We start from the raw sequence: 26,930 nt of genomic DNA on the forward strand, positions 1-26,930 counted from the left end.
TGAAATATTGCAATTAATCAATAAAAATGCATCCTTTTTTGATAATATAAGGTAGTGAACATGAACTATAGCATGAACAACACCTCAGTTAATCTTTGTTACCTTCAGTTCGAAAAAATACAGCTGTTCATGATGCATTAACTAACAAGATTTTAATAATGCATTAGTAAATGTTGAAATTAACATTAACACAGATAAATAAATGCTTTATGTGCAGTTCATTAGTATTTCATGTTAACTAATGAACCGTTATCCATATTTTATAATGGGTAAAATATATTGGCTTTTAGCATTCTACTGTAAGATCGGCGGGTGAAGGTCGCTGCGCGTTCGGTCTTTTCAGCGGGGAAAAGGGAATTTTATTCCAATTCCTCTTAATCTGACTCCATTTAATTATAATTTAGAATTTAGGTTAGAATGACAATTGGTTATTTGGTCATTCATATTTAATAGTTTAACTACACATTTAATTATTCCGTTTAACCCTTTGTTGAAATTATATCCAACCTGAATAATTCCAGAGCAAGTCAGAATCAATCAAAGTGTAACAATTTATTTAACAGTCAGGTAAATGTATAAAGCCAATTACATAGTCAATTCAAAGGTAATCCATATATAACATCAAATAGTCTGAAGTAAAGAATGAAATGTATACCTGACTTCTGAAAACTACATAATGCTGGCTATCTTGAGACATCCAACATTACGGGCTGACCGGTTTAAAGTGTCAAGCCCTGAGCTCTTTGCAACATTTCCTTAAATACCCAGAACCAGATACATACCCATCACAATAGGAATTTGCATTGATCAAGTTCTATAGACTTGATTAGAAGAGAGGCCAAATGGCTGAAAGCCACACCCACCATACACCAAGGAAAGATATCTTTAAACCCTTAAAACATTGATTATCTTTTGGTTAACTTCTGTGGAGTTGAGATATTTGTACCAGTCGCACTGAGACATTTCAAATGATATCAAACACATATAATATTGTATCGTGAGGATTGACATTGTAACAAAGAGATTTCTGGTGCATTTCAGGTCATCTCAATATGAGGGGCAGCAGGAGTTTGGGGGAAGTTTCATGTAAAAGGGAAGGCATGTAAATTAGTGCCATTAGTAGATGGTTCACTCAGTGTGATGTCGTCTCGGACAGAGACTCTAACTGTATGAATAAGTTCAGATGCTAATATCCTTTGTTTTCTCAGAGCGATTAGACATTTCGGCATCTACTAGCTTTTTCCAGCCTTACACTACCGTCATTTTATAGGACATTGGTGTATTTTGGACTTTAACCCTTGAAACTTCCCAGTTAACAATTTTTCGTTCCCAGAACGTTCTTATTTCAATATTATTGAAAAGAGGCCAATGTTTTTACCTCAGCGCTCCTCCTCTATTTCTCTCTAAATCTTTTTTATAAACTGAAATATTTGGACATTTAACACGTAATTACATTAAAGATGATTGTGAATGTATAAGCTATCAGGATAATCGGGTATCTGTATGCTATGCTAGTACACAAGGTGACTAATAGACATAAATGGTAGCCTAATCATAACGTAGTTCAAACAGCATTTATCATACCAATTTTGTAGGAATTGTTGACGGACGTTAAAGAGAGGCTTTTTAAAAGTAATTTGAGCCAATGGGATCACTTTGGGTCCAAATGGGTCAAAATAATAAAGTTTTATTTTTTAACTGTACCTTCTCCTAATAATACTAAATAAATCAGACTTCACAAATACAGTGTCCCCATGAAAACATATTTATTTACAGGATGTCATCCACTAGAGTACTAACAATATCAGAGGAGTGATGCCAATGAAACTTAGTGTTGCTGTGCGATTACAGAAAATAAAGTCTAAAATGCCATCTTGATGTTAGAGTATAAAAAATCAAATCCATCTCAGAGCCCTAAGATCAGTGTTAAATAGAGTTTTTATAAAAACTGCAGGTAAAGTCAAACTCAAAGACAGAAAATAATTTGTTCAAAGCTCAAAAGGAAAAGTTAAATAAAGGGAAAATAAGACTAAATAAAAAAATCCAGAGCTAAAATATTTACAATTCTGCAACAAAGTCACAATGATTTACATTCAGTATCTCCATAAAAGCTTTTTTGTTCTTCATTAATGCCATCAGGTCAGTCGAGCCGCTTCTGTGTTCAGTGTGTGATGGTTGAGTTCAGAACTCCAGTCTTGACGTTGGATTTAGTAGCATTTGAGAGCTCCCGCTGTTGCAAAAAAACAAAACAAATATGCCGTCACATGACTGTTTGGCAGACCACAACCGTTTCATGTTCATGCATGTTAAGGTCATAAAGCTGCAAGGTTTTGCAAAGTCACATTTAATTCAACTGCTCAGGTAATGCTAAAGGTATGACCCATTTCAGGGGTGGCCAAAATAGGAAAGGCCCGACGTCATCGCGTTTATTTTCTGTTGTCCAATCGAATGAATGGAGAGGCGGGCCTTCTGTTGTATAGACCGTTACATTGATTTGACTGACAGTGCAGATGATTCGGGGGTTGCCTAGAAACATTTTTTAAAAACGCAGCGCACTGCTCTTTTCTAAATGAAAAAATGGCAACCAAAAAAGGGAGTGCAGTGCGCCTCGCGTTTACGAACCTGAAAAACACGTTCGGTGTGATCAGGGCCTAAGTCCTTCAACAGCAGAGCAATTAATGTTTTTATAAAAATTTCATGTACTACATTGTGGTATTTATTTCATTAATCTTAATTTTTCATGGCATTGTAAAACATAGTACTCTGTGCGGTAAACCAAGAACACCAGATTTAAACAATAAGACTAACTGTGTTGAGCTGGAGAACAATGATTAGATTCTGTCCATGAATGATCCAAACAGTTGCTCACCTGTCTAATAAAACACATCAGATATCAAAGTGTCTTCATGTTTCCATGGAAACCGGAAATCAAGGATAACACGCATATGATGTCATTGATAGGCGATGCCTGGTTAAACCCCATTATTTCTCTGCATTTAAACATTCTTGGAAACATTTGGGATAATGCAAGTGCACGTGTCAACAAAATATATAACATTGGTCTAGTAGTTTATGGATATTTAAAATCCAAAAATCTTACTTATTGTGCCTTTAGGCAGTGCACTTTAAAGTTATCATAAAATGTAAATTGACAATGCTTATTTTATGGAATATTGCAGTAGTTATTATAATTGATTTATCTGTGCACATCATTCTTTTATTTTTATGAATTGCCCTTGTAATCTATAAATCAAAATAACTGATTTGTTTACTGGCGTGAGGGCGGGGCAGCCTGTCACTCACATGAGATCGACCAATAGCAAACCACACCCCCATCCATCCAATCACACAGACAAAAACAAGTCCTGCCCTACATTTAGAGAGGACCAACCCTGCAGAAATTAAAAATAAATAAATGAATGAATGAATAAGTAAATAAATATACACATGTAAATAAATAAACAGATAAATAAATGATAATAGGAAAATAAACAACAGAATAAATGACATGATAAAATAAATATGATTCACTTTTAATCAAATAAAATGTTGTATTATCTTTCCCTTGATTCATTTTCTGCGTTAAAAAAGTGTTAATTAATTGTAATATTTATTTATGCTTTCATTTTTTTTTTTACATTTATTCACTCCCATGTGTATTTATTTTTACATTTATTGAACGATTGATTCTCGATTCATTTATTTGTACTTTTCCTGAGTGCAACATGGAAATGAGGAGGGCGGTCCTTGTGCAGCTTCAGCACATCATTGGTTGAGAGCTCACGCACAGAATCGTCAGACTCAGACCATCTGAGCTAAACCATAGAGGAGAGTTATCAGTAAATGACGGCCGGATGGTTCTTTCACAGACACCAAACAACTTCTCTCAATGGGTGAAACTGCTGGAAACATTGCTAAGTTGTTTGGTGTCAACTTTTGAGAATGAATTGAGAATCGATCGTTCAATAAATGTAAAAATAAATACATGTGGAAATAAATAAATGTAAAAAATAAATGAATGCATAAATAAATAAATATTACAATTAAGTAACAAATAAATAAAAAGTTAAAAAAATATTTTTTGTAAAAAGCAGAAAAGAATAAAATATGCGAACGATAATACAAAACGTAATTTGATTAAAAATGATTCATTTATTTTATCTTTTTATTTAATAAACATCTTAAGTAGTTTATTCTTTTATTTATTTTCCTATTATAACATTTATTTCTCTATTTATCTGTTTATTCATTTACATGTGTATATTTATTTACTTATTCATTCATGTATTTATTTATTTTTAATTGCTGCAGGTTTGGTCCTCCATACATTTGTTCTTGTTTGAGAAGCAGTTTCACTCAGATATATCGTACATCAACATACAGGGAAGAAAAGTCTGATCGCAACTTCCGTATCATGCAGACTTCAGAGTGAAAGAAACAGTGATAGTTTGTTAAATGATTAATCATTCTTCCCAGCAAACCTGTATATCTAGAGCCCTATTCGGACGGTAATTGTTACTCGTGGGGTCTTAAGGTGTTTTCATCATTGACAGGGGCTAGTCTGTGAATTTATTGCCGTCTGAAATACAGAATGGATTAAAACCCCCCATCCGCGTAAAAATCCCCGGCCGAATTACCGACTCTTTTAGACAAACACCAAGCTGTGTGTGCTGATTTAATTGCCATCCGAATCCACATCTGAGTTTTCAAGAAGAGATCGCTTCAAAATTAACTGTTTATATCCTTTTTGACCCCTGCAGATCACCGTATCAAGAATAATCTTTCATCACTGCTCAAAAGAGAAAAACAACAACACAAACATTTGAAATATAAGCAATTATTGTTATATAGGTTAAATTTGCAGCATTGTATTACCTTATTTCTGCTCATTTCCAATTTTTTTTAAAAGACATCTTGCTATTTTTAAACAGGAGATTTCAATAATAATTTCCTATTATTAAATTAAATATGATTTTAATCTTATTATTCTAAGCATAGGCCATTTTTACAGCAGACAGTCATTCGCCTGATCACATGAGAAGTGTTCCCAGGTGCGCAGGATCACAAAACTCAAATAAATCACCATCAGAATGCACAAGTTTATCACTGAGGTGGCATGCACATTTATTTCTGCGGGCGTCCACATAAGAAATATCCGTTCGAATAGGTGAAACAAAGATGGAACAGAAAATATTAATTTTGAACATATTTAAAGACCTAATGAAATTAACTTGACAACCTTCAGGTTGCCATTTCCTTCACACCTGCTAACTGTCACCCACCTTGTGCTGTTTGAGCAAAGATCTGAAATTAAATGGTTGTAATTCATGAATTTTTAAAGATGACAGGTTGCAAAAGAACAAAAATTTTTGCAAAAAAAGTACACACAAAACAATCAAAGGGACACGCGCTCAGATATAAACAAGCCCAACGTGAGTTTGCACATGACTGAACCAGACGCGCTGCTGAAGTGCCGCTCAGTGACAGCAGAGGGCGCTGATGAACTGCAGAATGAAGCGGTTACCCCGGAAACCAGCAAACAAACAAAAAACGCGTGTAGTTTTTAAAACAGCCATTCGTTTTTGTAATCTCAAAGTTGTTCATCACAGCACCAAATACTTAATACTTAAAGACTGAAACATTTTAATGTTTTAATCTGGACTACCACATGCCCTAATAATTAGAACTGTTCTGATTATTTGTTATTGTTCAGTAAAATTTGAGACATACGACTTCATTAGTTAACATGTTAATTCATTATTACCAAACTGACAATGAAAAATACTTATAAAGAATTAATCATTCTATGTTAATTTCTTAGTTACTGTTTAATAACTTTACAATCAAAATCAAAATAACTTTTTTAATGGACCTAAGATAAAACTAACAATGATCAGTATTTCTTATCAAATATTACCAAAAACATTATACTTTCTGTACCAAATGTAGCTATTGCTCAATCTTAGTTAATGCATTAAATAATGAGACCATATTGTAATGTGTAAGCCTACCTGTTGTTCTTTATAGCCTAATTCTTTTGCAATTTAATCTGTTTGAAAATTGTACTTTTACAGCTCTGAAAAATATCAAGAGACCACTTAACATTGATTTCTCAATGAGGGGTCTCTTAATTTTTTTTCCAGAGCTGTATATATTTTTGGTGCATTATTGTATTTAAACATTCAGTTATTTTTGTTCTTACAAAAATAGTTCTTAAAGCTGTTATGCTATGGCAACACTTTTTTGCAACTTATTTCAATATCGTGATAATATCGTATATCGCGATAAAACTTCATCAATTAATCGCAACATGAAAAATTGATATCGACACATGCCTAATTGAGACTCGCTAAAAAGATTAAAGAACAATGTTCCTGGTAATACAATGTCCAATTTTGAGTGTTTAAGCCTGAGTGATACCTAATTTATGATGATTACTAGAAAAAATTATAAGAAAAAAAGGTAATAAAAAAAGCGCCAGCTACAAGGACATTGACAGTTAACAGGCCCAACAGCCACAAAACTCCAGTTCTGACTTCATGTTAGCTTTAAAAACAGCAGACTGGTTATTCTCATGTGTTTAAATCACTGTTAGAAGCTGAAAGTACACACAGACCCTCCTCCATTAGTCGGGTTAGACGAGAAGAGTGTGTGTTAGTGTAATGGACAGTGAACGTTCTTAGACATACAGACCTGGACGCTGCAGTGGATTCAGAATCCTTCTATAACAGAAGGCAGAATAAGCACACGGGGGGGGGTCACTCGATTACATCTGCTGCCTGTGTGTCTAGACTGCTAAATGCAAGATAATCAACTTACCGCAAACTCCGAGTAGGAAGAGGCCACGGACGTGATGGAGTAGTTTCTGAGAGGGCTGGCGGTCATCGTGCGCAAAGCTCCGCTCAGATGAGAAATATTCTCCTTGTTCCTCTCCAGACCACGAGGGGTTCGGCCACGAGCAGGTGTTCGCGCACCCAACTAGTGGAAAAGCCGTTTACATTATCGATAAGGATGAAAATGAATGCATAGGTGTAAAATACAGTGTTTAAAACAACCTAACTCACCTTGCTAGAGGAAAGGGGCGGTCTCACAGAAGGGGAGGGGCATATGGAACGGAGTGTCGTGTTGGGGGTGGAGATACACATGCTAGAGGTCATCTTACAAAAAACAAACACACAAATACCGTTGTTTAAAAATAAAGTCAGCCGAACAGATTTTTGATAAAAAGTTTCAGTTCCTCTTGATTCAGCCTCATATCAATGCAAGTCGATTGAGTAATGGGTCCTGCACACTGTGCGATTTTTCAAAATCCTTTGCGAATGACCCTTGTCAGACTGTACGAACATGATACCTGATGTAAGCCATGTCACACTGTAAGATCTCAGTTGGCATTAATGTCAGACTGTACGATAGTGAAGGCGCTCTAAAACCAGGGTATATACAGCAATCCTTAAGTTAAATGTACTACTTTTTAATACCCTTTTTACTACCTTCAGAATATTTTTTAAAACCATCACGACACTGAATTGCAAGTGTTAATCAGCGACCTTTCTGTTATTTACACAGATTTTGACATATATAACATAAAAAAAGAATAGATTTAGAATCGACACCAGGAGGAAATCTGTCATAAGTTATCATTCAGACACAGTAAAATAGATCTCAACATTCACAAAGGTTGGTTAAGGAGAAGCATTACGCAATTAAATTATTTAGTGTTTTTTTTCTAACAACAAAACCTGAGCCAAATATTACATTTCTATAACTGTGATAAGTTGTTGAATTTAACAAAATACTAAAAACTAGTGCTGTCAATCGATTAAAAACTTTAACTAGATTAATCACACATTTTTTCTGTGATTAATCACAATAAAAAAAAAAATGTTTTTGTACGTTTTTAATATATATATATATAAATATATTATATTTTAATAAAATAATTTCACAGTTAATCAAATGAATGTAGAAACAACATAAAGACAGTGTATTTTAAATACTTGTTTAAATGGCATCTTTTTATGAATGAAGGCCAGTAGCCTATTACTGATATTAATACAGCTACTGATTTTTTTATTTATTTTTTTACATTTATTAGGCTTCAAAAATATAACAGTTTTTAATTTAAGTAAACTTAAAACAATGCTAACATAAACCCATAACAAATGTCATGTTTCCAGCCCTTCCTGTCTTAACAGTTAGGAAATATACAGAAATTTAATAAAGTTATCAAAGTTATATGCAGTCTGCACTGCATAAACTATAAATTAAATAGTTAATCCTTATTAAAGCTACAAAAGTTATTTAGTCAAGAGCAGCGAGTCATTTTCTCCATTACCTGACAGGAAGCTTTATTGGCTGCTGTTCCTTTAAGAGCAGACAGACACGCGGATCTCACTGTTTATATACTGTCTATGGATCGCGCCTCATTCTCTCACAACTTTTTTGTTCATTTTAGACTTTATATAAATCATTTAAGATTGCTCTTATGAGGACATTCATTGAAGATATGCCTTGAAGCAAGTCTAAAATAAAACGTAAGCCAGCCACTTCTGTTGAGCGCGCTCTGAGATGATGCCGAACGAACACTGAATATGACGTCAGCATCAACCATACGTTGAGACGGAGACGAAAGATCTTTGATTATGTGCCCAGATATGCTAAAGCTCATATTTAAACGAACTAATAAGAACGCAGATAGAATTTAAATCAGAATAGGACACCTGATAGTCTGAAAAAATAATACCTAATTTGGAAAAAAAATAATACCTCTGAGACCACATTTAACACTTTTAATGGCCTTAAATTTGACAATTTTGATTAATCACTCTTTAATACTTTTTAAAATCCCGCGGACACCCTGAAAACGGACGCGCGCAAGAAAACTCGTCCGGAGTTTTATATCATCAATGAATGACGCGTTTGGTGACTGAAATGCTGGCTATAGAGAAATCTCTAGCTCTCGTTTTGGTCATAGTTTGTCTTGAAAAGATATCTGACTGTCGTCGTAGGAGAAGTCACACTGCAGGATTGTGTGCCAAATCTTCTGACACTGCCAGAATTTCATCTGAGGTCAAATTTGATCGCAGCACTCATTAATCGGCTGCCGGTGAACACGTCAAACTAATGACCAAAGACGTCAGATTTAAGCCTAGGATCAGAGGAATCTTTTAGGATTTGCTTAAGTTGTCTCAGACGGCCAAATCGTGGCCAAAATCGCAGTGTGCACCCGGCTTTAATGTATAAAATAAACAAAATTAAAGAATTCTGTATATTAAATATATATTTTTACATTTATGATGCATACATAATTATCTATTATTCTAATATTTTCAATTAACTTTGTGCACACAATTTGCAAAGATTACACTTTTTTTGCGTTACAGAAATGCATATACACAATTTAGATTATATATTTATTATACAAATATATTTATTAATTATAATAAAATAATATTAAGTAAAATAATTTTAAAATAATATAAATGAAGTTATTATAATTAAAAGTAAAATGACTACTCTTCTGTATTAAAATATTTTTACATTTATAATGTATATATATTTTATAATGAATTAATTTTTTTTATTAATAAATTAGCATACACACAAATATAAAAACCCCACATACACACAATATTAATAAAAATATAATTTTTTGGTAAAATAAACAAATATAGGAATAGTATAATTCAGAAATTTCATGCATTCACTAAACATCACATTTGATATAGTTATAAAAAAAAGGTGTGTGTGCACTTTGTTTTTCAGGGGTTCTGGTATAAAAAACTAAATGAACTAATGCTGATAAATTAATTATTTTTGTTAAGTGTAAGCAATTGTTTTCTTGCACCAGGTGGAGCTTAACAAAAATAAATCTCTTCATAAAACGTATGCATACTGTAATAAATGAGATGCTAATTTATGCATGGTGAGGCAACATGGCAGTGAGTTATTGGAGAATATATGTCAGATATTACATTTTTATTTTATCTGCATTATATCTGGTATTAGTTTCCCAGCTATTTATATTGTTAAATGATAAATAGATTTTTTTTTGATTATTATTAACGTTTGATACATTTATCTAGAGGTGCACCAAAATTTTGGCTGCCGAAAATGGCATCATCAGTTTTGGGCTGAAGAAGAAAAAATAAAGACAAAAAAATTACTTTCGGTGCATCACTACATTTATCCAGTCAATAGTTTGTACACATATCCCATCAGTACCTTGCGTGTCTTGCCAGGTGTCGGGGTTCCAGCGAGTCTCCTCTTAGTTGGGGTTCTGATGATTGTGCCGTACAGCAGATCTTCCTCCGTCTGCTTCAATTTCTTCATTTGCTGCACAGTACAAACGTCATGTCAGAACCAAATCAAGAACCTCAAATTAACAATGTTATAAGGAGTAAAATGAAGAAGAGACACTTCATACTCGTTCCTGTTTTTCTCTCTCTTTCTCCATACGGTGTTGATTCCACTGGTCTTCCACATACTGAAGGAACGGCTGCCTGTTCACACGGAACTCCTTACACTGCTCCGCTTCCCACTGGTCAATCTGAGCCTTCAGACTCTTCTCGAGCTAACCGAACAAACAAAACGAATCATCACACAATCCCTTCCCGCCATAAAACACTGATGAAGAGCAGCTCAAACCTTCGGCAAACTCTTCTGCAGGTCGACTCTGTGTTTCTCCTCCTTCAGCAGGTTTCCTCCCCTGTTATTAAAGCGAGATGGGTCTGTGGCTTTTTTCTGGAGAAAGAAGAGCAACCGTAATTGGATTTAATTTCAAAAAGCTCTTTAATGTGTTTATGACTCCTCACCTCCAGCTCCTGATAGAGAGTCCAGTTGCTGCTCCAGGTGGAAACGGCGTCGTACAGCTCACGGTGTTCTGTATAATCCCGCTTCAATCGTTCCAACTCCAGCTCATGGTCACGCAACACCTCCTCGTCCAGAGCGTCTAACAGCACAAAACAGCAAAAATCAAACGCCAGCCAAACTCTGCTTACCCAACACATTGTATTGTATTGCTCTAGGGGTGTAACGGCACCCAAATCCCAGTAATCGGTACTGATCACAGAAATAATTTACGGTTCTTGGTACCAATTTCGGTACCGCATCTAAATGTTTTATAAAATAAATAAAAAATCAATTCAATGAGTTTTTATTTATGATGATAATCATTTTAAGTATAAACTACTTACATTTTACATTTAGCATTTAAAGGCTAGATGCTGTTTAAAAGTAAACAAGGTTTATAAAGAACTGAAAAATATCAAGCGAAAGTATTATCAGTAGTAGCCTATTATCATTACACTGAGACGTAGCTAAATCTACTGTGTAAAATATTTATTTATGCAATCATTAAAAAATTGAAGAAGCTAAATATGACTGTCAATCTCCCTCGGACGGGGGCTCCATGCAAGATCCCATCTCGTGGGGTCTCAATGATCCTAAGAAAGGTGAGAAATCAGCCCAGAACTACACGGGAGGAGCTGGTCAATGACCTGAAAAGAGCTGGGACCACCGTTTCCAAGGTTACTGTTGCTAAGAAGTCATGGTTTGAAATCACGCATGGCACAGAAGGTTCCCCTGCCTAAACCAGCACATGTCCAGGCCTGTCTTAAAGGGATAGCTCACTTTGAAATTAAATTTTGATATATTTTAGCTTACCTCATGGGCATCAGAGATGTAGGAGTATTTGTTTCCCCAGTAGTTTCAATTTTGATCATTTTAGGTCAAACCGTTCTTGGCTGTGCCTCACATAATGCAGGTCTATGGTCACCACCTCAAAGAGCATATACAGAGAAGTCCAAATTAAACAACCCCACAATGAAAATTCTCTCACACAAACCGCTGGTTTCGTGTCTTAGGCCATCAGTGTGTACTTATCAAAATTGAAATCAAAATTGAAACTACTGGGGAAAGAAATACTCCTACATCTCGGATGCCCATGAGGTAAGCTAAAACATATAATTTCAAAGTGAACTATCCCTTTAAGTTTGCCAAAGACCATTTGGATGATCCAGAAGAGTCAGCGGAGATAGTCATGTGGTCAGATGAGACCAAAATAGAACTTTTTGGTTATAATTCCACTAAACGTGTTTGGAGAAGGAGAATGATGAGTACCATCCCAAGAACACCATCCCTACTGTGAAGCATGTGGGTGGTAGCATCATGCTTTGGTGGTGTTTTTCTGCACATGGGACAGGGTGACTGCACTGTATTAAGGAGAGGATGACCGGGGCCATGTATTGCGAGATTTTGGGGAACAACCCTTCTTCCCTCAGTTAGAGCATTGAAGATGGGTAGAGGCTGGGTCTTCCAACATGACAATGACCCGAAGCACAGCCAGGATAACCAAGGAGTGGCTCTGTAAGATAACATATCAAGGTTCTGACGTGGCCTAGCCAGTCTCCAGACCTGTACCCAATAGAGAATCTTTGGGGGAAGCTCAAACTCTGTGTTTCTCAGCGACAGGCCAGAAATCTGAGTGATCTAGAGAAGATCTGTGTGGAGGAGTGGGCCAAAACCCCTCCTGCAGTGTGTGCAAACCTGCTGAAAAACTACAGGAAACGTTTGACCTCTGTAATTGCAAACTAAGGCTACTGTACCAAATATTAACATTGATTTTCTCAGGTGGTCAAATACTTATTTGCTGCTGTATCATACACATAAATAGTTATATTGTGATTTCTGGATTTCTTTTTTTAGATTATGTCTCACACAGTGGACATGCACCTACGATGCCAATTTCAGACCCTCCATGATTTCCAAGTGGAAGAACTTGAAAAATAGCAGGGTGTTCAAATACTTATTTTCCTTATCTATCTATAGTAATTCGCCTTCAGTCTGGAGCCCTGCGCTTAGATTAACACTTAAGCGACTGAACACAGCTGTGGGTACTGAATATACTCAAGAGTTGGTACTACAGAAATGCTAGTATCGTCATATTTTTTAAATTGCGACTTGGTACCGAAGTATCAATATTTGTGACGTCCATATAATGCTTAATTCCAGTTTGCATAAAATCTGTATTATTCCAATTAAAATCGCTATGAAAAGGACATTGCAATAGTCCTTTATTTTCTACAATATAGGAAAAGACTTGATTTTGTCTATGGAGAATTGATTGGATGGCTGTGGTTTGCTATTGGTCAGTCCCCAGTGAGTGACAGGTTGCCCCGCCCTCACGCCAGTAAACACATCAGAGAAAGTTTGCTGCAACAAGGAAGGGGGAAGTTATTTTGATTAAAGGTTACGAGGCACATGAAAAGATATGATGCGTGTGCATAAATCATTTATAATAATAACTGTCCATTTTGATTTCATGGTGATTTTAAGATTAGGTCGGTCTTAAACTCAAGGTGCCCAAATTTCTCACCATTCCATTTTTGAAGTAAACATCCATGTTTTTTGGCCCGATATTATCCACAAAGCCTTAAATATAATGTGGTATCATCACAAAGCTTTAATAATTCCCTCAATATCATGCTCAAATATGTACTTCCCCACCAGCAGGTGCTTTTTGTACCGTAAAGTATGCAAACTGGGATTCAGCCAACATCTTAATCTAGCATACCGCTGTGGTAAGGAATGAAGGCTTGTCTCTGCTCCGGGCTGTAGTAACATTTCTCCCAAAACTTGACGATCTCTGATCGGATTGTGTGAATAACACGCTCAATGTTTTTCTTCTTCAAACCCTCCAAACGCTGAAGCGCTGCCTGCAGCTGTGAAACAGCAAGAAAGACAGCATGAGGAATGCTTCATAATTTCAGCAGAAGCTCAAGATGAAACAACGTGACCTACTTTAGTGACAGGTGCGTGAGTACTTACTGCGTTCAATCTGCTCTTTGTGCTAGTGTGGGTGGTTTGCCTGAGACTCTCCCTTTCTTCCACAGGAACCTGCAACATCTCCCACAATTCCTCAATACGACCACAGATGGACACACAGAGTGCTTCACTTTCAGCTTTACGGCTCTCCAGCTGAAATACAACACACACAGTCCAAAACGCACCATTAACCAGTGACATTTCACCTACTGAAAACCAAACAGTGGCATAAAAAAAATATTTAAATAATAAGATGACACTATTTACACTTATTATAGGGTTTAGGGTTAATTAAATGTAATTATCAATAATTTATTGTCATTGCTGTAGTAAATACTTGAAATGTTTAACACACATTAAAATAAATGACCAATTACCAATAAACACAAACACAATAAATGTTTACATTAATAAATTTTTTTATAGATTGCATAACTCAATGTTAATCAAATATTTTTTTTAATTGTCTTATGCTCACCTAGGCTTTATTTATTTGCTCAAAAAGACATTAAAAACAGAAACAGAATATTTTTTATAATGTAATTAATTCCTGTGATCAAAGCTGAATTTTCAGCATCACTCCAGTCTTCACATGATCCTTTACATATCATTCTAATATGATGACTTGCTGCTCAAGAAACATTTATGATTATTATCAATGTTGAAAACAGGCTTCATATTTTAGTCGAAACTGATAATTCTTTTCAGGATTGTTAAGTAAATAAAAAAGTTCAAAAGAACAGCATTTAACAGTTACAGTTACTTTTGATCAAATGTAATGCATCCTTGCTAAATAAATCAATAATGAATTGGAAAAAAAAACCTGCTGAAAAAATTGTGTGAAGTGTGTAGCGCACCTGCCGCAGTAACACTTTAAGTGAGCTGATGTTTTCCACAGAAAGGCAGAAAGCGTCTTCATCCTCACACACAGCATCCTTCTCAAAGGTTGTGTCAGGATGCTGCTCCAAATCCTCCATCAACACTGTGATCTGACGCTTCATTTCCACAAACTCATCATGACGGCGCTCCTGTAAACACACACAAGCACCCATCCTGAATATATTATCAAATTCAGAGGCAAATTACCACATAATTCATTAAAAATGGAAGACACACCAGTGGACAAAAGTTTGGAATAATTAGAGGGATAGTTCACCCAAAAATGAAAATGTGATTATTATCTGCTTACCCCAAGAGCATCCAAGATGTAGGTGTGTTTGTTTCTTCAGTAGAACAGAAATGAAGATTTTTAATGGGTTTGCAGATAAACATCACATTTTCATTTTTGGGTGAACTATCCCTTTAAGATTTTATTTTATTTTATTTTTTATTCACCCGATCCTTCAGAATTTAAGGCAAAATTTTAGTCTGTTCATCATATAAAAGTGTTTGTGTCTCTTCAAAAAATTTGGACTCAAATTTTCTCAATCAAAAATATCTTTATTCGTGTTCAGAAGATGAACGAAAGTCTTATTTGGAACAACTTTTGGGTGAGTAATTAAAGGGTTAGTTCACCCAAAAATGAAATTGATGTCATTAATGACTTCCCCTAATGTCGTTCCACACCCCTAAGACCTCTGTTCATCTTCAGAACACAGTTTAAGATATTTTTTATATTCATATAAAAAATATCTTTTATATATATATATATATTATTTTTAGTCCCAGATCATATGCAGTCTGCACACTATACTGTCCATGTCCAGAAAGCTAATAAAAACATCATCAAAGTAGTCCATATGTGACTTGTTAATTGATTAGAATCTCTTGAAGCATGAAAAATACATTTTGGTCCAAAAATAACAAAAACTATGACTTTATTCAGCATTGTCTTCTCTTCTGTGTTCCTCAAAAAAGATTCGAATGGTTCATGAATCAGTGAATCAATCAATGATTCAGATCGCCAATGTCACATGATTTCAGTTGACACGTGATACGAACTGCTAAAAATCACGTGACATTGGCGATCCGAATCATCGATCACCTTTAATAATAAAATAATAAATACAATAAACAGAATCTCACAGATTTCCAAAGTGAAGCTGATATACAACAAATCTCTTATTTTCACAGTTGAGTGGATGAGTGGGTGAGTGGATTCCAAGTTCAACACCTGTGATTGGCCAACTGCATTGTAGAAGTCTACAAACATGTCTGTGATTGGCTACATTACTCACCGAGGCGAAAACATGTTGGAAATGTAATCATTTCACGAGTGCAAAAACAGATACACAACTGGATCTTTTGCTAGCTCCTTTTCGCTAATAATATGCTCTTATTATGAATTCTTATGGAGGATTACATATCCTAGACAAGCAGTTATGGGCAGCGTTTCCCTCTTAAAGCAGCAGCAGGTTGGTGGGTTGAGTAAGAAAATTGCACGCTATTATCAAGTCCGTCTCAAGCTCAGAGCAGTGATGTCCATGGGGTCCGTGGACAAGACATGAGTGACAGTCCCTCCGCATATAAATAAACTAATGTCTTGAATTAAATGTTGTAACTCCAACCGTTCACTGAGTCATATTTTGCTGAGAGATCTGATGAACTCATGAGCAGCTGATACTGAGCATGCGCGAGTAACTGAACGAGCAGCGGTCCTCATCGGATCAGCAGTACAGAATCGGAAACTATTTCTCTCGGACACGTTCAATATTGAGGACCGACGAGCGAGCCTCTTCATAAACACGATGCTCTTCTCGACTTTCATCAGGCTGCCGCTGAGTTCCCACGGGACTTCAGCACGAGACACAGCTAGCCGGCTAAAACAGGTGACACAACACCTTACACAGAACAGGTTAAACAGGTTTAAACAATGGCTAAGTGGCTAAACGCATCTCGTTGTCATGTAAGGGACCTGTTCATGTTGGACAGACATTTTAATTGCATTTTGTGTCTGTTAAGAGGCACAAAGACACCCGTTACGTCTACCATCTATGCCCCCAAAGCGCCGTTTTAGCTGAGGGAGGGCTCTGGGCATTAACTGTAATAACTCTGTGTTGCAAGCACCAATCCGGTTCGTTTTTTTTTCTTTCTATAGACTGTACTCACAAAGATATAACGATCAAGATAAACGTAAACATTTGCCGGAGTTGTCCTTTAATGACAATTTTCATGTTTCAGTTTCACCTTTTCAAATAAACAAAAAACAACCAGACGGTATAAACTCAGCTTTGTGAGCGTGTTTTACCTTCTCCTGGTTGCGTGTGTTGATGTGTTGCCTGTAGTTCTGTAGCTGCTGTTGCGACGGCACTCTTTCGGGATGGATGGGGAAGAGCTCATCACACAGGACATCGCACAGATCTTGATCCTGCTGAATCAGAGACTTCAGCTCGCTCTGACGCACACTCTTCTCCTTCAGCATCATCTTGACATGCGTACGGAGATCCTTCTCCAGCTGCAGCATCGTAACGCCGTCTTCATCCTGCAGAACATAGAAAACCTTCAATCTGATTGAACAGCTTTACAGAACATCTGCGAGTTAGAGGGCACAGGCTTTTACCTGAGAATTGATGCAGATAAACAAAGTACTCACCTGATACTCCTCCACCTGAAGTTCCACACACAGGCCGGCCATCTCTTTTCTGCACGCTTCAATACTGGTCATCAAGCGCTTCTTCAAGCCCTCCTCCTCTGCGATCATCATGTCCAGCAGGTTCTGAAATCACAATGAAGATTTCACATCTAATCGGTGTCGCCGCTCTCTCTCCAGTCAATGAGAACCGAACAAGAACTGAACTGACCTTGATGTGCATGTGAACGGCATCCGTGCGCTGCAGCCTCTGGTCCTCTGGGATCCCGATCTCCTCCCAGATGTCCTTCAGCTCACCAAGAGCTCTGTTCAGACATGACACCGACTCTGCAGCGTGGATCTCACTGAAATTACACACATTCACATCGACTGAATACACGTCCTGTTATTTTAGATGCCATTTAGAAGCCAGACTCAGTGTATGTGCTGCAAATAAACACCATCAATCAAGCCACAGTCATTTTCCGCTGCTTCAAAAGGCATAGTTTGATGGCGCCTTGATTTCACTGAGCTTTTATTATGCCGCAGACGAGCGCTTCTGCTTGTTGTGGTCATGTGTATGCAGCGTTGTTTCATCATAGATACATTTGAGTGTGTTAAAGGGACGTTATAATGCTACTCTGTGATTTCGCTCGGCGGCAACCATGACATTAGGCATGGTAAAACATGGTACTCTGTGCGGTAAACCAAGAACACCAGATTTAAACAATAAGACTAACTGTGTTGAGCTGGAGAACAATGATTAGATTCTGTCCATGACTGATCCAAACAGTTGCTCACCTGTCTAATAAAACACATGAGATATTAAAGCGTCTTTGGTGTTTCCATAATTTATATGAAATAAACAGACTGCCTTGTTGGCAAGTGTCATTTGCAAGCTCCACCTAACAATGCCTGGTTGGCCCAAAGAAGAAGAAGAAGAAAGAAAAGAGCACGTGTTTCAGTAGAGCGTGAGGTTGACACAATCGACCCGGGTTCAAATCCACCCTTTGCCAAGCTCGCTCTTCTCCCGTTTCCCATCACATCGGAAAGGCATTTACTTACTTTCAATAAAAATGAAGAAAATGTTCTAAAAGTGGAAATGGTTGGTGTAGGGAGGGCTTTATTGCCCCATTAAGGCAGCATCCTTTTAATAGATATAATGTACACTGTTGTTATTGCATCCTGTTAATTTACAACAATACTGAGATGCAAATAGTATGCAGCTTTCAAAATAAAGTATAAATAGCATCTAATTAGGCTACGATTTACACATATTGCACAGAACTGCTACTTTTACATGGTGTAAATAGAAGCGACAAGAAGTTTTTGTGCACAAAAAAACAGATTTCAAAACAAAGTTTCAAACAGTTATGAATCTGTGTATCGATTTATGATTCGGATCGCCAAAGTCACATGATTTCAGCATTTTGGTGGTCATGGATCGATATGCTGATTCATAACTGTTTGAAACTTTGTTTTGAAATCCGCCCTCACTTTACAAGTCCTTATTTACTTTTTTTTTTGCGCACAAAAACTATCCTCGTCGCTTCATAAAATGATTGTAGCGCCGCTGTAATGAGACGGGCTTTGTAACGCCGTCTTTAGTGCCTTTATGGGTCTTGAGAGAGAGGAAATGACATTGGTGTCAATGAAGGCCTTTCTGAGCCATCGGATTTCAACAAAAATATCTTCATTTGTGTTCTGAAGATGAACGGACGTCTTACGGGTGTCGAACGACATGAGGGTAAGTTATTAAGACAGAATTTTCATTTTTGGGTGAACTAATCCTTTAAGCGCTACTTCGGCCGTCCACGTTCACCGTCTGCATGACGTAATTTTCGTGAGGGGTCCGGGCGCAGAAAGTGAAGTATACCCGGGGCTTTAGACAAGAACAGGTCGCATTCTGTGCAGCTGCAAACTATTATACACTTAGTACAAATATCCGTTGACCAAAATAAAAAACAGAAATCGAGGGTAATGCGGGCATGATGTCATTGATAGGCGATGGGATAATGCAAGCACACAAGTCAACAAAATATAATGTTCTGGTGTTTTTTGGAAATTTGAATCCAAAAATCGTACATATTGTGCCGTTAAGGCCTGTTCATACAATGGATGCTAAGAAAATATGCTATTTTCACTTAGTGCACATAAGAATCTACTAATTAGAAACAGCTATAACAACAGCGGCATAGAGAAATAATATCGACGGATTCACTTTTAGAGCAATTGTATCCAGCTGATGACCGATAAAACCATTAACAGCCAATCAGAATCCATTCTGCTGTGATGAGCTTTAGCATTTAAAGTGACAGACAAGAAATAACAGAATGCAAATATAGTTATCTTTATAGTCATCCTTCTAGATAAATGATTAAATCAAAAGCATTATTCTACATTACATGTATCTATTGCTATTGGAAAAAATATTAATAAATAATCACTGAAATGTGCAGCATTATTGAATGCTCTATGTATTAGAGTATTAGAGAAAATATTATTCATTTGGAATACTAGAGATATTTATGTTCACAATATTAAATAAAAATAATTATTTGAATCAATAATAAATAATTAAAATGTGCATCACTATTGATTCCTGTCTGTGTTATTGAATAATAAAAGCATTATATTTAACAATAATAGCATTATTATTGTTGAAGTTTACCAGTGCTATTATTATAAAAAATGCGTTAATTACAGTGTTTATAAGCAGACTAATACGTTTTACTAATGAATGATCACAAAAATTCGCATTTTTATTGGAACATTAATTGATTTTATTATTCAATAACATAAAAACGGCTTCATGTTGTTAATAAATGAGAAGGATAATCATTGATTGCGGTCTGTATTGGATAAAATCATTGATTGCATTTGTCAATAATAGCAGAATAATCCGCATTGCTATTACTGAAAGGGACTACACGATGTTTATACATTTTGAAAAAAAATATTTTTCAATAATAGAATTATTATTGATTATAATCTCTATTACTGAAAAGAGTCGTTTTAAATAAAAGCAATATTGTCATTGTCCTAACTTCCGTACTAAGGCTAAATCCATTTGTAAACGTTCTTAATTAAAGTAAAATCACGCTGACATTTCACGAATATACAGATCATTTTCAACCTGAATGTTATTTCCACTAGAACATTAACGTTAGCATCGAAAGCTAACGCTAACAAAAGACATTGCTCTAAATGTTATTCTATACATAAACACATATAAATAAAGCTTGAAACTATCTTCTTAACCTTACCTCTTCCTCATCCTATCCTTCGCCGCAGATCTCCGATGATATGTATTCAATCAATGAAAGCAATTTTGACTATTCTAAACGTTGTTGCACGCTTTATCCGACGCTGTGTTTGAAACTTCTGACTACAAATTCAAACCCCGCACAGATACGCCTCTGGCCTCTGATTGGCCGAGACCACGCCAGGCGACTGCATCATGCTCGCTGATAGGCTTAACGACGTCATAATGACGTCAGTCTTTCAGCTGACTGACCGGTGTAACCATGGGTGTAACCAGAAGCTTGAAGATGGATTGGATTGTTGAGATCGGAAGCTTTAATCAGCAATATTAATCGTAATCAAAACGTGATTGATTTGGGATTATATATATTTTTATGTTCATTCTAGGATAAATGATGAAACTGTTGGAAAACTTTTATGATAACATTTTTTATTAAATTATGAACATATTGAATGCGTTCCTGAAACTAAATGAATGCAATGATACAATCGGGTGTTAAATTAAAGTCACGGAAACTGTCCTAGCTAGCTCTTGCCAAAATATGTAGCATTTTGTGATTAATCATTATCACGATGAACTCTAAACTATATGGTTCTCATCAGCTAGATTCTAGGTGATTAATCTTTGATTGTCAGATCTACAGTTGATCATGTAGCATAAACATAAACAATAACACAATAAAATCTCTTTCTCCATAAAAGACTGGGATATAAAAGCTGCAATTGATTCATTCATTCACTAGGATTTGAAAGTAGCCTATTTTGATATATATATATATATATATATATATATATATATATATATATATATATATATATATATATATATATATATATATATATGTATAATATAAATAAGATGAAGATATAAATGAATTCATTTGAAGACTGATAAGCTTATACAGCATGGAGAAGTTGCGGATGCACTCATTCGTGGTTCTGTGGATTTGTTCGTTCCATCGTTCATGCGGAAGCTCAGGATTATTTCATTCAAGGAGGTGATTCATCCGAGGATAATCTTGGGGTTTCTCAGCCGCTCCGGGTCATAAGCTCCTCCAGGGCTCTCTCTTTATGGTTCTCATGCACCAGTAAAACTTCTTTAATGGTGCTCGTTTGGAAACCCATCTCACAGAACTGAGCCAGCAGAAACAGGAACTCTGACGCCTGAGAGAAAAAACAAAAAAAAAATCACATTATACACTACATCAGAGGCCTACATCAGAAGTGAACATATTTGGATCAAATTTGGGGTAACAACAAAGCCTGATTAGATCGGTTTGGTTTTGTTAACTCAAAACTTATCCCTGAGTTTGATCAACTACCATCATGATACGGTCCCCAGGTTGGTGTCTTTGATGTGCTAAATGCTGATTGGATGAGTGTTTTGTGTTATGGGTGTCAACTGGTTGATTGTTTGCTCATTTGAGGGGCGTTCTGTGCCCTTGATTCCAATTGGTTTGAGTGTTCGGAGTGCTAAATACCGATTTGAGGCTTGTTTTGTGTGCTGGATGCCGATTGGTTGAGTGTTTGGAGTGCTATATGCTCACTTGAGGGGTGTATTGTGTGCTGGAGGCCGATTGGTTGAGTGTTTGGCGTGCTATATGCAGATTCGAGCTGTGTTTAATGCTTTTAATGCCGATTGGTTGAGGTTTTGGCGTGCTAAATACTGGTTTGAGGGGTGTTTTATGTGCTTCAGGCCAATTGGTTGAGCGTTTGGAGCGTTATATGCAGATTCAAGCAGAGTTTTGTGCCCTTGATGCCAATCGGTTAAGGTTTTGGAATGCTACATACTAGTTTAAATATTTTCCCCCATCTAGCGGTGTAAAGGTATATGGCCATCCAATGAATAATAGTTTCTGTTCCTCTCAGTTCTGATTTCGTTTTAACTCCTACGGTGGCCGATTTAGTCCAAGATTAACATGGCAATCCCCCTCTTCACATTCGACATGGTGCCATCGGTTGTTTAAACGCAAAAGGGCGAAGCTTGAATTTATGGGTATGTCCCTCTTTGGCTAATGTACTTTCAAGATGGAGGGGCAACATGGCGACCAGCATTCGAACCCCTCACCCGTATGTATTTTCAATGGCATATTATAAACTTACCAGAATACTTTATTACTTGAAAGAAGTAAATATACATTAATGAGCACATATATTTTTGAAAGAACTAAGTGTTTTTAGCTAAGAATAAACTAAAAAGGTTACACAGTGTAGCTTTAAGGGGTGTTTTGTGTGCTGTTTGGTAGAATGTTGAGAGCACTATTTGCTTATATGAGGAGTGTTTTGTGTATTGGATGCCAACTGGTTAAGTGTTTGGAGCGCTAAATACTGGTTTGAGAGGTGTTTCGTGTGCTGGATGCCGATTGGTGGGGTGTCTTTTTCCAGGTCTCACTTTGCTCTCACAGTTCTGGAACATCTCCAAAGCTTCTTCCACCTGAGTCTTCTCATAACCCAGCCGACAGAGACGATCACAGGAAGTCAGGTAACTCAAAATCTGGAGGAAATCAATTAAGAATGAGAGACAGAATCCATATTTTTTAATATAATCCATATTACGTGCCTTTGTGAGCAGCGTGTGTGTGTGTGTGTGTTACCTGATCAAGGCTCTTGGGTCCTGTCCTCTGCAGTGCTAGTATGGCAGTGTGCAGTGTGTATCCTTGTTGTGTAACGGCTTCAAGAAGATCCCTTTCTTCTTGACTCAACACACACAGCAAGCCTGCTGGAGCGTCCTGCAGCCCTGCGGACGTCCGCGGGCGCACACCCTAAAACGCACCGGTAACAACAAATCAGCTCAACAACAATCCTAAATAAGACAAATGGATCTACAGTATGTGTACATTACATTTGAGGTGGGTTTCTGAGGCCTGGCTGAGGGTACGGGTCCAGCGGACGAGGGTCTCGGCTGTATGAAGGTGTGTGAGCTCCGCCGCCCGCTGGTTCTCATTACGGCAGGTTTCCTGCGGGGGGCTCTGGAGCTGTGAGGACTGCCCTGCGGCGTCTGGCTGAGGGCAGGGGGGACAGGCTTTCGTATGTCCTTTAGAGAGGAGGCGGAGCTCGGTCGGGCCTTCTGGAGAGTGCAGGAAGGGGCGGGCCGAGGGGCGGAGCATCGCTGGGTCTGTCGGACAGAACATCGCAGGCACTGTGAGCCGGAGCTCTTTGGCCTTTCTTTGCTACGAACCTCATCCTCCTCAGTAGACGAGCCCTCGTCATCTTCACCGTAGCCGCCCTCGCAGTCAGTGTCGGCGATGAGGAACTGGACCGACCGCAGTGGGCGGAGCTTACGCGAGTCAGCAGCACTGAGGCTTAAGCTGCGGGGACGTGGGTCCACTTCCCAAAATTCTGTGCTTCTGAGGCGCACCGTGCGACTCTCCTGTGGGCTGCTGAACATCAGCCAAAATGGTGGGCAAGTGGGGGACACACTCCGAGGCGCTTTACTGGCCTTGCTGTTCTTCCGTTGCTGTTCCTCCAATATAGCCATGATCCGTTTTTCCAGAGAGAATGAATACTGCCGAACAGGATAACATGTGAGCATTTAAGGGTTTGTTCACCAAAAAATGAGACTGTAATGTTTATCTGCTCACCCCAGGGCATCCAAGATGTAGGTGTGTTTGTTTCTCCAACCCGTTGCTCGTATAATGCATGTCAATGGGGTGTATTTCTATGAGGGTAAAAAACACATCCGAATCCATATTAAACCCTGCGGCTCGTCGCGACACATTAATGTCTTAAGACACGAAACGATCTGTTTCTGCGAGAAACCCAACAGTATTTGTTATTTTTTACCTCATATCAGAAGGTAACAACAACATTACTTCCGTCAAATAAGGTCAAAATACCGGCACGATCATAGACATATATATACATGGATTCCTTATTAGTGCCTGTGCTGCAATTGGTCAAATGAGGAATCTACGTAAATATATCTATGATTGTGCTTATTCGACAGTAGAAATGGCAGATATGAGGTAAAAAATTACAAATACTGTTGGGTTTCTCGCAGAAACCAATCGTTTCGTGTCTTAAGACATCAATGTGTCGCCACGAGCCACAGGGTTTAATATTGATTCGTATGTCTGTGTGTTTTTTACTCTCTTTTCGAAATACACCCCATTGACATGCATTATACCAGCAACGGTTGAGTTAAAAATCTTCATTTGTGTTCTACTGAAGAAACAAACACACCTACATACTGGATGCTCTGGGGGTAAGCAGATAAACATCACAGTCTCATTTTTTGGTGAACTAAGAGAAAGAACATCCTACAGATTATAAAACATTAGCTATACGTTTATGGTTGCATTCTGACCTTTGTATCACACAGTATTTGAGCACAATCCGGGATCTTTCTTTCAGAAGCTGCAACCGACTCTTTCTGAGCCAACTGTATCTCCACACAGTCCAGTGCAACTTTAAACGGAACCTCATCCAGGCTGCACATTCTGCTGACATGAACAAACAGTTTAGGCAAATCAGTATCTCAGTTTAGTTCATTTATACCTCTGTATTTCTGTTACTCAATATTCATGTCAATGGCACGTTTCCATGAACATGATGTACTAAGCATTATATTTTTTCCATGAATGTGCAATTAAAAATATAGTGTCATAATACCACCAGTGTTGGGTAAGTTACTCTAAAAAGTAATTAACTACTAGCTACTAATTAAATCTTCACTACTCTAATTAGATTACTGTACTAATTACTCTTTCGAAAAAGTAATGCTTATTATTAATGATTTTCTAAATCCAATAACAACCTCAAACAGTAGAAGGATAGATATGAAACTGCCCCTTTCATTCTTACAAATAAACTAGATAAAACTGCATACATTATTCTTGGACTGACCAAAGTGAGTAAAGGGAGAAGGTTACAATAAAAATACATTTAGACATTAAATGAGTAAAATACATTATTGTTTTGTATAGAAATGCTCTAAATTCAGTAATTTGTTACTTACACCAACACTGAATACAAATAATGTTACTTTTATTTTATTTAAATGTATATTATAATATATATATATATATATATATATATATATATATATATATATATATATATATATATATATATATATATATATATATATATATATACTACTACTACTAATACGATGCTCAATCACTGTAGTAAATATTAACTAATTTAAATGACAAAAATATAATTTAACCGTATATAATTGGTTTAATATGATCATTAAACTGTCTTACCTGTAGTTTTTGGTAGTGTGTGTGTGTCTGTGAGCTGAAGTACGTGTGTGTACTGTATCTTATGTTCCTCGGTAGCAGAGTGTATACTCATCAGGTTCACGTGTGTATAATAACAGAAGCATAATGTCCCCTGGTAAATCAACACCGGCTTACACACTGACTCACACAATAATCCTTCCATATCCTGTGGGAACAAACTTCTATCATCATCATCACGTTACGTTTCTTTCCATTCCTCACAAGATGGTTAGGTGCTAATGTTACTAAGAGGTTTTCATTTCCTAGAATACTCGGATAGATACCACGAACCGTGATGCTGGTATTATATAATATATTATCAGAGAAGATTCTCAGGGCGTTATTGTTATTGTGCTGTTTACTCGCCGTGAATCTGAGAAAGCCATCCGGAGATTACACACACATTATGAGCCTGAGGTGCTGGGCCATATTACATAAACAGTCAGTTATGATTTATGTGGTTTATGTGGGCCCTCTAGTGGTTCTAAACTAAAACAGCAGGATTTTTTATTTTATTTTCTGACCTAAAGTATGACGAAGTTGCAAATGCCTTAAAACAAATCGTTTGTTTTCTTACATTAAAAACATAATTATGACTAAGTCAAAGTTCCCAGTGTATTAAAACAATTACATTAATTACATGAAAAAAGTTACAATGATTTGTTTATTAAGCATAATACATTTTATAAAAAAATGTAACATTGGTTTTGACCAAAACATTTTGCGTTATTTTTTCGACGACTTTTCAGTTTTAGCCTTAAGATACTTAGACACAATATCTTAATTTTTAAATAATTTTCATAACTTCTAGCCCACTCACACTTCGGAAATTCTCTTTCCCCAAGTTGTCTAGGACCCTGTGACAATGCTATTGTCCTTTTATCACGATAACTTATTTGAGCCACATACACTAAAATGATAACATCAAAAATGAACTTTTCCCAGGTCAAATACATTAGGCCTATTTGTTTAAAAGATACACCCCCCATATTAAATGAGTCAATCCTTACTCCAAACCGTGTTTTTGTCTTACCCTGATTCACTATAGTAAGCATATTATAGTTGTTTATAATATAAACAAATTTTATAAAATATTATATAAATAT

At 36.8% G+C, this 26,930-nt stretch overlaps 2 protein-coding genes across 5 annotated transcripts; both read right to left on the bottom strand.

Annotated features, from left to right (window-relative positions):
* Positions 1 to 1,742: 1,742 nt before the first annotated feature.
* prc1a (protein regulator of cytokinesis 1a) lies at positions 1,743 to 20,762 on the bottom strand. Of its 3 annotated transcripts, none has more exons than XM_067436910.1 (15): positions 20,599 to 20,762; positions 17,565 to 17,697; positions 17,357 to 17,479; positions 17,012 to 17,245; positions 14,682 to 14,852; positions 13,828 to 13,977; positions 13,574 to 13,721; positions 10,815 to 10,951; positions 10,648 to 10,743; positions 10,427 to 10,573; positions 10,225 to 10,335; positions 7,065 to 7,157; positions 6,820 to 6,978; positions 6,694 to 6,719; positions 1,743 to 2,230 (listed from the first exon to the last, which is right to left on the bottom strand). In XM_067436910.1, exons 1-15 carry the CDS (start codon positions 20,607 to 20,609, stop codon positions 2,182 to 2,184), a joined length of 1,788 nt encoding a protein of 595 aa, XP_067293011.1. In that variant the 5' UTR covers positions 20,610 to 20,762; the 3' UTR covers positions 1,743 to 2,181. The 3 variants fall into 3 exon arrangements, with proteins under 3 accessions (XP_067293011.1, XP_067293010.1, XP_067293012.1); XM_067436909.1 differs by having other exon boundaries at positions 6,694 to 6,722; XM_067436911.1 differs by lacking the exon at positions 6,694 to 6,719.
* Positions 20,763 to 21,491: 729 nt separating this feature from the next.
* On the bottom strand, positions 21,492 to 26,683 carry ubap1la (ubiquitin associated protein 1-like a). Of its 2 annotated transcripts, none has more exons than XM_067436320.1 (6): positions 25,807 to 26,683; positions 24,903 to 25,035; positions 23,439 to 24,101; positions 23,191 to 23,358; positions 22,989 to 23,090; positions 21,492 to 21,760 (listed from the first exon to the last, which is right to left on the bottom strand). In XM_067436320.1, the coding sequence occupies exons 2-6, from the start codon at positions 25,032 to 25,034 to the stop codon at positions 21,626 to 21,628; spliced, it is 1,200 nt and encodes a 399-aa protein (XP_067292421.1). In that variant the 5' UTR covers position 25,035; positions 25,807 to 26,683; the 3' UTR covers positions 21,492 to 21,625. The 2 variants fall into 2 exon arrangements, with proteins under 2 accessions (XP_067292421.1, XP_067292422.1); XM_067436321.1 differs by having other exon boundaries at positions 24,903 to 25,038.
* Between the last annotated feature and the right edge of the window lie 247 nt (positions 26,684 to 26,930).

The sequence above is a fragment of the Pseudorasbora parva genome, chromosome 25 (genome assembly GCF_024679245.1).
Source record: "Pseudorasbora parva isolate DD20220531a chromosome 25, ASM2467924v1, whole genome shotgun sequence".
Classification (NCBI taxonomy): domain Eukaryota; kingdom Metazoa; phylum Chordata; class Actinopteri; order Cypriniformes; family Gobionidae; genus Pseudorasbora; species Pseudorasbora parva.

What these genes read in the sequence shown, in the direction of transcription:
- prc1a (XM_067436909.1), bottom strand. An exon ending in TTCAGGTGGAGGAGTATCAG is followed by an intron (nt 17,246 to 17,356) that starts GTGAGTACTTTG and finishes TATGTTCTGCAG; the next exon opens with GATGAAGACGGCGTTACGAT. An exon ending in CACCTGGCAAGACACGCAAG is followed by an intron (nt 7,158 to 10,224) that starts GTACTGATGGGA and finishes GTTTTTTGTAAG; the next exon opens with ATGACCTCTAGCATGTGTAT.
- ubap1la (XM_067436320.1), bottom strand. Translation starts at nt 25,034, where the DNA reads ATGTGCAGCCTGGATGAGGTTCCGTTTAAAGTTGCACTGGACTGTGTG. An exon ending in AAATACTGTGTGATACAAAG is followed by an intron (nt 24,102 to 24,902) that starts GTCAGAATGCAA and finishes CCTGTTCGGCAG; the next exon opens with TATTCATTCTCTCTGGAAAA. An exon ending in TCCAGAACTGTGAGAGCAAA is followed by an intron (nt 21,761 to 22,988) that starts GTGAGACCTGGA and finishes TTTTTCTCTCAG; the next exon opens with GCGTCAGAGTTCCTGTTTCT.